General features: G+C 34.6%; 1 protein-coding gene across 6 annotated transcripts in view; it reads left to right on the top strand.

The window, feature by feature from the left end:
- The window catches only part of LOC123699986 (homeobox protein homothorax), a 244,097-nt gene that overhangs the window by 111,476 nt on the left and 118,714 nt on the right, over positions 1-13,907 (top strand). For all 6 annotated transcript variants that reach the window (XM_045647060.1, XM_045647059.1, XM_045647058.1 and 3 more), the window contains exon 8: positions 9,409-9,417. In XM_045647060.1, coding sequence (XP_045503016.1) covers positions 9,409-9,417 — 9 coding nt within the window. The remainder of the gene's footprint in view (positions 1-9,408; positions 9,418-13,907) is intronic.

The raw sequence follows: 13,907 nt of genomic DNA, 5'->3' as shown, positions 1-13,907 counted from the left end.
CATTTTGACAGTTCTCTGTGAGGACACTCCGACTTTCACGCAACGTGCGTCACTCAGAATTAATTAACAGTCAAATCATAACATGGCACTAGTTTGGCATCGTCTGCGCGTATAAAAACCAAAAGTATTGAAAATAGGAATGAATAATGGCACCGCTAATGAATGTCGTGTGAACGCGTCATAGTTTTAATTAATGTTCAAAGCTTTTCACTCAGCCTATTTGTGATATATCGTTTTTATGTATGTCATTTAATGATTAAAGTTTAACAAGTTTTTCTCTTTCGCTACCGTGAGAAACGTTAACATTATTTGCTCTTCGAGATTTAACTGTAGCCGGATGCGGCGATAACTCTCGACGTCAAGATTAGTCTTTTTTAAATAAATACAAGCTGCTATTTGCCTGCGAGGGTGCACAAGAGATCTCCTGTTCTCGACTCAATGATGTTTGTTTAAAACCACTCAAAAAGTCGATGGGCTATACAAATACGCGCTGTAATCTGTAGTGACAATACTTGAGAAAGTAAACAATCGGCGAACGATTAGAGCGGTTGCACATCACGGCGGCTGTCATCGCTGTCATCGGGAAAAACATTCCTTTTTCAAAAAATGACATTTCGAATTTGGAACGTCAACATGGCGCCAGTTATTATCTATGGCATTGATATTTGCAGTGTATAAATACGGCTTCCAATTTCGAAAATGTTGTTTTTTTAATAGTTTTTACGTGTACGGTGGCGTGTATCTCGGTGTAGCTCAAACAGTGACCAGAGATTAGATAAGGCCGGATGTTGGCGAGATCAGATGGGGCATAGACAAAGTTTGCTCTGATAACCGCTGGATCTTTCCACGTGAGTCGTGAACTCAAACAAGATGTTTTCGTGTTCTGCCACTGATACGTAACTCAACTGTTTGCTCATTGTTGTTGTGCTTGAGGATAAATTGTTTGAAATTCTACGTAACTTGAAGGCAGTATTGAAAATGAGTTTTACCATCGCGAGGTTACAGGAAAATTATATAAATACTCCTATAAACCGTACCTAGTATCTTAGTACATAATTATAATATCATCGATGTAGGTATGTAACGACTGAAATGGAATTCCATGAAATTTGGTTAAAAACAAGCATACCTATTTAAAACTATTTTCATCGTAAAAAATGCGTGTAGGTATGTAGTATGTACTCGGTATAAACAATAAAAGGTACTACTATTGTATAAGTCCTTTATAAGATTAGATATATCTTCATAATCCCTTCAATTACGACAAAATACCGTTTTTCTAAAACTACCGTCATGTAGCAATGTTTGTTTTAACATTAACTAGTGATTAGCCCAGTCGTCGCACAAACAGACACTTTTCATTTTGTAATGTTTGAGAAGCTTTGTAGTATTACTGGACTGTAAAATAGTTTTAGAAATAACGAGATTACTAAGTTTGGGAAGATGGATGTAGGTACCTATGTTTGTTGTTCATTCACGAATAAACTGCTGGACACATTTGAATGATACTTTACAGTGAGATAAGTCAATAATCAGTATAACCCATGAGAAATAATTCCATCTTTGAAAATTTTGTCGACGCGAAACCGCGTGGCATAGCTAGCTGTGTATGATCTGTATAATATTATAATCTTAAGTCTTCAGTATCTATATATATAAAACTCAAAGGTGACTGATATAGTGATCTATCAACGCACAGCCCAAACCACTGGACGTATCGGGCTGAAATTTGGCACACAGGTAGATGTTAGGACGTAGGCATCCGCTAAGAAAGGATTTCCCGAAATTCTTGCGGGAACGGGGAAAAACGGAGATGCACGTACAAAGTCGTGGGCGGAAGCTAGTCTTAGATATAATTCTCAGGTATAGGTGTTTGACACCATTTTGTGAATAGGTAGTCAGGCCTTTGATCTATCTAATTATCTCTTCAGTGCTGACGGTAGTATTTTAGCTCACTTTGAAAATGCTACGGTATATTTGTAAGACATTAGTAGCGTTTAGCTACTATTATGTATTCTGTGACATTAGTATGACAATTTATTTATAGATATTTCTATTGTTAAAATTGGTAAATAAAACTTTTTTTTTTAATTTTAAATTATAAGTTCCGTATATTTAATTAAAAGTTGTTAGTTAAAGTACTAGGCGCTCATAATCAAACGGCGCCTAGTACAAGCGTAGCTGTGTACCAGGACTACATACAGATTAGGAAATTGAGAGATGAAAGATAACTGAGGGAGCTTTCCTTTCTTTTACCAATTGTAAAAGAAGTGTTAGGTTTTTAGAGTGTATGAATATGTTTTTTCTATGAGGTAAATATATATAGTATTTACAATTTTACACGCAGCGTATTTTTTATTGTCACGAGTCACGACTTGAAACAAGCATAGTGCATAACTTTTTGTGTCATAAAATTTAAGACAAGACAATACCTAAAATATCACCTATAACTTCCGTAAATACTTAAAAATTTAAATACCCAAGGTGCATAAAACATTACCAGGAGTAACTTGATTAGCTAATTCACACCAGCTACGCCTAGAAGTACCAGGCGTGCATAAGTCAGCAGGCGTTAATAAAGACGCTGGCATTGCATGTCCGTGGTAAAACGCTGGGCGGACCGGCCCCGCCCCGGCGGCTTTTAGCGGACTCGGGTTTACTGCAGTCGTTTTATGACTGCCTGGTATTGTTCGCGAATTAGTAGACAATTGCGTGTTCAATTTTTATTTGGCAGAGCTTTGCCGACACGTTACAAAGTTAATTGTTATTGGATGAAAGTACTTAAATATCTTTAAATTATACCTTTTCCATCTGTGAACTTACACTTTTGCTATACGAAGATGTAATGGTACAACCACAACAATTTATTTTGCATTAAATTGACAGAGAACCTATTACTATTAGATACGCAGTATAAAAAGTATATAACTGACTGCCCTACCAAAACTTCCTAAAACTAAACATCCCCTAGGTGTGAGCACACACTAGTCCCCAAAAAAAAACAACGTAACTAAATAAACTTTCCCCATTGTCTCTAAGGCGCCAAATTCCTATTACCCCAAAATAATTGGTACCAGCACGCAAACTGTCTATCAGCCCAAGGGTGTCCAGGGGAGCGCACGCGACGCCGATACAATAATTATTCCATTATTCTTATATTAACTGTTGTTTAGAGAATTATTCGCACCCAAGGGTCTGGTGAGGGTGCATCGATAGGTGAGAGTTAGCTGAGTATCTGGATCTGGGCAATAATGTTCGAAAAACTATTTGGCACAAATTAGTATCAACAATCAGTTCAGTTATTTGGTAAGTGTAAGTAATTTTCCTCTTCAATTCATTATAAATAGAACCACTTCAAAATATTTTATTGCTTTGCGGTTTTATGATGTGTCATTTTCTTAGAAACACCTTTCCGAGCTGCAGGAAGTTTAGAAATTTGACCTTACAAAAGTCCTTGTCCATCTGATTTTAGTTTTTTGATTTTAATCTTGATTTCTTATCAGAAACAACTAAGTTCTGATCTTTTAAATGGTTACTCTTATTGACATTTTTCTTCTCTTTTTTAAGATCTTCTTAGAAGCAATTTAACGGTTGTCTTAAACGAATATTTTAATTATCTGTGCACAATGTTAATGTGGCGTACAAACAGCTATGAAATTGTAACAATCGGCAGTTCTATTTATTATTGGAGCGATATCAAAGCGAAGTTCTCAGAAGTACAACCCTTATGTCTATTTCTACTGGCTTTTCTGGAAGATGCCCGCGCATTTATGTTAGTCCGGTATCTTCTTTAATGTTAATTTGGTGTATCATATTATTTATTGTTTGCTAAACAAGTAAAAAAGTTAAATAAGGCTTGGAATTTCATTATTTTTTATTTGCAATTACGTAAGACGGATTTCATTACTAAACCCAGTTTGCAATAACTTGAGCGGTAAATAAGCAAGAGAAGCATGATTTATGTAAACGTAAACCTGCACATGCATTCAGGCATTGTCCCGAACACATAAAATAATATAATAATGAAGTAATCGCCCCCGAGAACGGGCCCTTACAATGGCCCCGTTAATTGCGCCCTTTGTGCGCTCGAATAGAAAATTTTCATGTTCAACCACGAGCCGAAATGGTCCTTTTATTGCGCGCGAGTTTTAATGTAAATCACACGGCTTTGTAACTGAAACGTCAAGATTAACTTAACTATATTCAGTTCGATTTAAATAATGTACGCGTCTAATTAGTGGACATCTTTAGAGGACAGTTTCTAATGAATAGCGACCTTTATTGTCTGTTACGCGTCGTTTTGAAATTGGAATCACTGCGATATTTGTTACACGTGATTTGTTATGAAAAGTCTGACATAAAAGAAAGTTATTGTTCCAATTCGAATTCGCCTTCACGCAGCGGTTCCTAGGAATCGTGGAATTCGGCGTGGCGCCTTTGATAACGCGTTTAGCGTTGCTCGGAACCGCGTGTTTGTTTGTCGAGTTGTAAAACTGTATCGTAAACGGTCGTGTGTGGCCAGCCCTTACGACGAAATCTGAACAGATGGACGGAGATCAAAAGAGTTGCTGGCGATAAAAAAAGTTAATGTGTAAGTAACAACTCAGTACTAGAGAACTGTTAGTCGTATGTTTTGTGTTTTTCTTTCTCGTTACACGCCATATATATTCTCCCTTAACGCGAGGGGAAAATAACATTCCCATTTTCCAGGTATTTCCCGTTCCATATTGGTAGGATTTGTTCGAGCCGTCGCGTCACGATCATTAGGCGCTCCTCAATCGGCATGAATCCCTGATACTTATTCGAAAAATATATTTGAGACTTCGGGTATATTTTTATTTTAGAAAATTGTCATATTATTGAAAAATAAACTGATATATAACGTTTACAGTAATAACTTCGTTAAAATTTAGTGTTATCTTAATATTATAATTACATCCGCTACAGAAATCAGAATTACAATTTTGCAAAGTAACACCACATAAGTTATACAAATTTTATACTCCATAATATTTATTAATCGCATTAAATATTATTTATATCCGGACAGAACGTGCAATTAAATTATAACAGTTTCCTTACAATAATTATAGGCAATTATAAGTTTCGTATGTTCATTATCGAATGTCTAGCGTCCGTTATTAACCGGGATTACAGGATATTCGAGTCCCGGATACGGGGATTTGCTCCGGCTTCCCGGAATGATAACAGATACGGTGGGATACGCCGGGATACGTAGGATCTTTTGATTCCTCTCAGTAGGCTTTGAATTATCGTGGTTTTAATGTATCACCTCTTTTCTTTTTATGGCTTAGGGAGATATTAGGTATGTCTTTTGATATGGTTGTTTTATATTTAGAACATATAAGTATCTTTTCATGTTGGTAAAAAAACTTCATGTTCCATTTTATTTTTTGAATTTGACGTGATGTAATACAAGTGTTGCATTCGACATCGTCTCAGCAATTCTTGTCCTATATTGCTATCCAAGTCAGATTGTATCTCATCTCTCAACTCAAACTCATTCATAACCCTTCAGCTGTTTAACCATGATGCTTATTCATTTAGCTATTTAGCTGTGAGTAGGGAGGTATATTCTGAAACATAAGATATCACTTCAGTACAGAATTAAACACGTCTATCGCTCGTGCACAAATTGGAAAGTCGGGGATGCATCTGTCACATTCGAAAATAGATCCTGCGGGATCCCGTCAAATCCCTAAAGGAAAAATAATGAACAAGGCATGTACCAGGATAGCATAAGCTAGGCGTAGGCCGATATCAACGGTACAAGCGATCGCACTTAACCGTCACCGTATCGTCGCTGCAGCGCTATCAGTCAGCGTCGTTCGGCGCATTAGCGCTGTCGCCGCGTGGTAATTTATAGTGCCTCGGCGTTATGCGGGCTTGGTACTTCAATTGATTGTTGTGTGATTAAAATTTTTATTTTTGATAGCTTTAATGGACTTCTTGTTTATCTTGTCAATGTTTTGTATGTTTGTTTGTCTGTGAAATGGAGGATAAACTAAAATGCTGCAAGATTGTGAATGCATTCCGAGAAAGCAATCAAACGTTTGCTCTTTCAATGGAGAATAATCTCGATACAACAATAAATGTTAACGTCTTCCATATCAACAACGTTGATTTCTTCTTACATCATATTATGAACACAAAATAAGTAGGTAGCTTTTAAAAGCTGGCTAAAGCTCGATGAATCCTCTTGTCATTGCTCCAGTGGAGGGTTAAGCAACCCGACCCCGTCCACAAATAGGATGGGCAACATCAATGTTCCAAAGTCCAGATAAATTCCCGGTTCCCTGCACCGTTACATTCCACCTGAACTTGTTGAAATTGTCAAACTGAGCTCACAGCGTATAAATAGCCCCCTATGCGCACGCGATTAGCGCCCGTACGGCTTACAGATAGGGTTCGAAATCCTAATCACGCGTGTGTTATTGTATATACGCTTATTAAGAACGAATCCCACTGGCGAACACGCAATGTAGTGGATGGGGCTACATTGCGCGTGTTTTTAATTTCCCTGGAATATTTAACAAACTATTTCCTTCTTGATTACAAAAATTCGGATATATTTTCTTAGGTTACACTATAAGTGTTTAATTATTGGAAATTTGGATGCTTAAACATATTTAGCGTTACAAAAATAGTTCAAACACGCCTTACGCCTATAACTATAACCATTCAGCAATATCCACACGCTACTTAATAATATCCCATTAAAAGTATTCCAGCATATTCCATCTAGAATACAACAATATAAATTAATAATATAAATCTTCTTATCTAATATATAAAAATGAATCGCAAAATGTGTTGGTAAGCGCATAACTCGAGAACGGCTGAACCGATTTCGATAATTCTTTTTTTATTATATTCCTTGAGGTACGAGGATGGTTCTTATGTAGAGAAAACGTAAACATGTACCACGGGCGAAGCCGGGGCGGACCGCTAGTTAATAATACAACAAAAAACATAAATAAAGAACAGCGCCATGTAACCCCAGCAGGCCAGTAAGTGGAATCATACGTACATTTCCAAGTATGGCCGCGTCACACGGCCGGTGCAACCGCACTCTTGGTTTTATTTTAACCGCCGGTTACTTAACTAGGGGTTTGGAGGTTACGATTATTAACTTTTTTTTCTGTTAACGAATCGATTGGTTAATGAAATACTAGGTTTGATTCACGGGTTTACTCCTGAAGTAACATGATAGAGTAATTAAAGTTTTTTTTTTTTTTTGCATAGATCCGTTAAGATTGTTTGTGTTACAAAGTTACAAGTCATAAGTAATATGAGCGGAATGCTAAATTATCGATTACACGAAGTAATGAAAAGCACACTTTATTCAAATCTTTGAGCCCTAAACATTACAATGATAAAATTAATCAAAACTCAATCACTATAATATCTTATATGGGCAAGATTCGTAAATGTCATTTTCCTTAAAGAGATTATGTAAAATGGAAGCCAATTCTACATAACCGGGCAACAATTATATGAATTAATGTTAAAGGTTTTTTTCTTGACATTATATCCTTATTCAATATTTATGCCTTAGGCCATTTCGCTTATAATAGGTTATTTTAATAGGTCAGTTTAAAATGTATGTTAAATCCTTAATGAATATCGGATCAGTCTCGGACTGTCAATGAATGCGTTGTAGCCGGGCTCTGCGGAATGTAAATAGAATGAAAACAGCAACCGGCGAGACGGTCAGAAAAACTTCTTTTAATTATTTATTTACTACTCGCTCGCTCCACTCGGGATAAATTATAACAGAGTAATAACAAAGTTTTGAACTAAGCGTCGGTTGTTCGTTTTGCCCGCTTTAATTTTGACGTTCCAAATTCGAATTTCGGTCCTTTTTATCTGTGATTCATTTTGACATTTCGCTTGATAGCAATTATGTTCGGATACTCGTTATGCTTATTTATGAGCACGTTAGTACAAGCGGATGGAATTTAGAAGTTTGGATGTCAATCACACCTAAACGGATGGGCGGATTTTAATGTAATTTTATATGCTGCATTATTTTGAGATAAGATATACATTTTGAAACTTTGCGTAAATCAAAACTGAAATAAGTAACAAAAATATAGATCAATGCAAATGTCACTGATACCGAATTTTATATAAAACTGAATTGGCCTTTATTTGTATGCAAGCGCGAATCAACTGAATAATAAACAACTTAATTAACATTTTAAGCTTGATTGTTTATGATTCCTTTCTCTACTGTTTTTATGCATTTAACTCAATTAAATTAACGTCATGAATAAGCTTGGTGCTTAATTATAATTATGCAACATATTTTTAAAATTTCAAAGTTATTTTATATCAAGGAATAGAATATCTACTCATAACGGTATTTATAATGTCTTCTTTTCCTTAGACCTGTTTATACTAATACAAATCATAGGTAATCATTTTAATAACGTATCATTACTTATCATGTAGGATACAGACGTCTATATTCTAAAATTGAAATCTATGATTATTTAGTTACATGATGAATTATAATATATGCAGAACTTATATGTTAAAATAAATTATAATACTAATTATTGCAATGAAAGATTCCACACAAGAAATACTGTAAAACGGTGCCATGAAGAATGCTTATAAAAATCATTGATTAAAATGAAAACAATTAAAAATTACTGTTCATAATATAAAAATCAATACTTATTATTCAAATAAACTCTTACGCTACATTTTACAATACAACCCTACGCCGCCCGTCACCTGTCAGACCTGTCACCTAGCTGTCAAACTGTCAAATATGTCCCGATATGAGATAACGCATTTCTTAGGAGTGATAAGGTGATAACCGTGTTCCTATGTTGTGAATCATTTGTTGTTGAATCAAGATTTGTTTAAACTTACAATTGAGTAACTTATATAGCCCTTAAAGAGAAGGCCAGAAACTACGTTATAAGACTGCCTACAAAAGTCTAACAGAAATCTGTAAATGATCTTAATATTATGGTCAGGTTGAAAGCAGGTTGCCGCCATACTATCTAAAAATTCGTGTATTAAGATACAATGTTCTCAGTTAAACTTATAAATATTAGCTACAAATGATAAATATCAATAATACAATTATAAATACGTATGCATGATCATTAACATAAGTGGCAGAAATAGCATAAACGACAGATAATGCCTAAATACAATACCTGTTGATAAATGAAATGAATATAATAATAATAATAAAATAAATCTTTATATTTTTTGTTTTTACAAAATTAGATATGAGGCTCATTAATAGCGTAAATGAATTCCTCCTGTTCAATTAATTAATTTTAGGTATAAATTGTATTTAAAACAACTGTAATTTAAAGCATTATTGACAAATGTATTTAAATTCTCTTTCTCTTGTTTCAGATGCAATGGGTAAGTTGAAGACACCGGGAGTAAATCATGGCCCCCATAAACGTGGCTAAGAAAAATTCCAATCTTCATAAAATCCGAAAAATAATTACGGTCAACGCGGTTGGATCGTTAATATTCATATTAGTTTTAATCGTCCGTTAAACAACTGATTAAGTTTCTTTGTTTTGGTTTGTGTGATCGGCCTTTCTATTGTATTATAGATGAAATTATAAACATGAACTAGTAAAAAAATGTTAGAAATACTAAGGTATCTAAACTAGTTCCAGCTCATAGTTCTGTCTGTCAATCTTAAAGAAAAGACACAGTAATAATCTATCACACATAAAATTCCATTCAAATCGGTTCAGCAGTTTGGTAGTTTTTGATAAAAGAGCAACAATCATTCAAATTCAGTTACAATTTGAAACAACAACATAAAATTTTAAGCACATCTTTGCTGAACCCATTTTGATGTTACTTTTATTATTTTAACACGCAAAATAATATCGGAAAAGACAAGAAGTCGCGGATTCGACTCGCCTCGTAAACTTTGATTAGAACATTAAGTTTCGTTAATTTATTGCACAGGCGCATGTGTTTTGATGAACCTTAATGCTTTGTAATAAGGTAGCTTTTTGTTTACTATATTATTAGTTTTTTAGAGTAGGGTGAAGTTATGGCATTGTTTTATAGATTAGCGAGTGAAAATCAGTGAGATATTTTATCGAAAACCGTTTAGCCGTTTTAGACGTATCATTTTCTAAATTAATATAGAATGGAAGATAAGCTTAAGACAAGGATCCTTTTCTCTAAAATTGTATAGTAAGAAATAAGGCATAGGTAAGTAGTATATCTTTAGACAAAATTTCATCCAAATCAGTTCAGCCAGGCGCTCAGTCGATTTACACACACACACACAATATTGAACTATACATAAACCTATACGACAGTTTCAAATTTGAATACCATCAGATGTGTTCGCGAAACAAAATAAATTAAAAGTTACAATTCGATACACGGGAATACACTCAAAACATTTTGCTAATTTATCATAAAATATTGCTTTTCCGTCCCTTTCTAACGCCATAAGTGCGAAAGGGATGGAGGATCTCGAATCGTGTTCGTTGATTTGTTCGTGGCTATGATATTAATTATTGATATAATGAGCTTTTTATTTTTTCAATCAATTGATATTATCTGGAATTGGGTTCTGTAGGAAATTGGGATTTATCAAGGCTAACTTAAATACAAGTAAACTTAGCCAATATTAATATGAAAACTGGCAAGAGATGGCGCAGGATAGAGTCAAATGGAGGCTCTTATTGACGGAGGCCAAGACTCACTTTGGGTCCCTGCGCCACTCTAGTAAGTAAGTAAGTATATGTGATCAAAACATTCAATAATTTAATTCACGCAAAGTTCTTCCCTATTATTGATAATTCTTCTTCACTAATGCGTTATACACTTATACCAGACTTCTCGAATAATGTATGTTACATATTTTTATAAATTTTATCCCAGTTGAAGCTGTGAGTGGAACAAGGTGTAAAAAATGTAGCATTGATTATCCGCTAGTTAATATCGAGAGTCGTCACGAAAAATCCAAAATGGCGCCCTTCAGATTCATATTTTTAAGAGCGTAATTGTCATTTATGTCCGATTTCAATATAAATATGATTCGCAGGATTATGAATATAGGTATGATATTAATTTTATTCTTATAGTTATTATTATTTTAAATTCTTAGCTGTATCGAGTAAATGTTTGAGTTTTAGTTTACTACTTACATATATTTAACTGCAGATCTCTAAAATTGATTAATGAATCTATAGTCCCATAGCACGCCGCAGTGATAGCATCTCACGTTGCCTAGCAACCATTGTTCTACGAGATGCCTGTCATTATCCCATTTCTATAGTTATTAATGAAAGAAATCGTTAACCAGATTTCATTTAATTGTATCGTATAATATCAGTTTACGTGGTTAAATTTCATCAAAATTGGTTCAGTATCATAGACTGTATGTTTAGAAAGATTCACGCAAAATACAAATATGACATTTCAATTTTCAGCAAACAATTATTTATCAATTAAACAGTAGTTGCACATAAAGTAAATGATAAACGAGTGGAACATAATTCATATAACATTAACAAAATGATAGATTACAAAACTGATACGTTTCACCATAATTAAAATATTACACTGATAGAAATCAAACCGTTCCCATAATTAAATAAATTGTTAATTACTCTATTATCTATTTAAAAAACATCATAAATTGCGCATCAGGCCAAGATGGCGTCAGATAGTGACAGATTGACGTTAGATTAAAAATGGCGTAAGCGACACCGTTGCTACATAAAGTACCTATTAGCATAAATGCATTTCTCTTTATTTTATTTGAAAATTTAAATGCTATTTATAACTTACCTAACCTAACTATAAAAGCTATTTTATAACTTGTCTATCAGTTACTATAATTGTTTGTGCCAATATTCATTAATTAATATTCGACGGATTTGAATAGAATTCTGAACATATTGAATTATGGTTTATTTGATTAGATTTTATAGTCAAATTCATTGTATATTATCATAAGAAAGTCCATAATTGCGGGCAAAATTAGCATAAACAAATTTTAACGACTGATTTTAATCTTATTTAGCAAAAATAAATCATTCATCGTGAAGCACTCAAAACATTGCATAACCGCGAAAAATAACTTGAAAAATAAACTTAAAAACGAAGTAAACTCGCGTCCCATTATCAGATCCTTACAGTCATAACTTATATCTTAACAATAGTAGTTATGATAACGAACTGGGTGTTTACAGGAAATTTGTGTTAAGTGCATCCATATGTGGCGCTTGGAAAGAGAAATTTTTAAACAATATAAATAAAAAACACACCCAACGATATACGATACGCAACAAAAACGATCTTTATGCATCAATTTCGCAAACAAAACGAGCTGCAGGACTCGACAATGACCGAAAGAAAGGCGACTCTTAACATTTATAACAGTGTTGTTGTAAACGCTCGTTCGAGTCACGCAGCGCTAAACGCGTTGACACGTACCAAAACGGCCATATCGGTGGAAGATTCAAATTTCGAACGCCAAATCCAAGATGGCGACCTTCGCAAGTCGTATATCAATCGTGATTTACGCGCCACGGTCGAGGTCGACGGCCGCCCGAATTTCGTTCAGAAATGCAGTGGAGTAATTTATTTGTGACCATCTATTATTTTGTAGACTCGCGAGGTCCTAAACGCAGCTGACATTAATATATCATTTTACGCGACGGCGCGGTCCGGAGCACGCCGTCCTGTTCCCGCGTACCGACGAACCGAACGTGCGAGCGGGACAGGGATAGGGGGGCGAGTAGTTAGTGTTTTCACTTTTTATAGTAGCAATATATTTGATCAGCTGATCGTCATGACGTTAACTGCGCGTGTGGCTATGTGTAATGTTTTTCATAATTTATATTATAGTGGTTTGGATGTTTTTATACGTGTTGGATAGGTCACGGCTTTATTTATAATGTGGAATATTTTATCTAATGGCAACACCGGCTTCAGTGTGGCCAGTGTTGACAGATAAATTTCGCACCGACGACTGTTTTTGGTTATTTACCGTTTATTTATGGTCTGGTGTCGATATAAATTAAAATAATCGATAATACGCGTAGTAAAATTATAATGATAATTAACGGAGCCATTAAGCTGCTTTATGGTTTCAAATTGAGTTAAATCTGTATGGTTGATATTATTAAGCGTGATTAGTGTTGCCGAACTATCGATAGTTTGACTATCGATAGTTGACCTTGAAAATAAGTCAGAATATCGATAGCACTATCGATAGTATCGATATTATCGATACTATCGATACTATCGATAGCGTTAATCATGGAATACTATTGATGAACTGCAATAGTATCGATAAAATCGATAGTATTGATTGCCAGTATTTGCTATACTATCGATACTGTCGATAGTATCGATACTATTGCTACTGAATATTGCAACTAAAATCGATACTATCGATAGTACTGATACTATCGATAGTTTTGAGCTATCGATAGTAGTAAATTGTGCAATAGTATTGTTCACGATTTCTTGGTATAATGGGTCAGTCAGTGCCACCAACCCATATTATGACTCAGTTTAAAAGTTAAGACTAGTATTTGGTTTAATCGTTGTAATAAAGAGACTTTCTTTTTTTCCTGTTGTTTTGTGGGATCGTTTTCCCTAATTTTTTTTTTTAGCAATACTATCGAGAAAAAGGTCACTATCGATGGGACGATATTATCGATAGTATCGACACTATCGATAGTATCGATAGTTCGTTCGATATTGAGCTTCGATAGTATCGACACTATCGATAGTATCGATAGTTCGTTCGATATTGAGCTTCGATAGTATCGATACTATCGATGGTATTGCTATGTGTCGATAGTATTTACGCTTATAGGACTATCGATACTATCGATAGTATCGACACTATCGAT

This window comes from Colias croceus, chromosome 18 (genome assembly GCF_905220415.1).
Source record: "Colias croceus chromosome 18, ilColCroc2.1".
NCBI classification, from domain to species: domain Eukaryota; kingdom Metazoa; phylum Arthropoda; class Insecta; order Lepidoptera; family Pieridae; genus Colias; species Colias croceus.
Note: the sequence above shows the minus strand (reverse complement) of the source record. Positions and strands in the feature narration are given on the sequence as shown.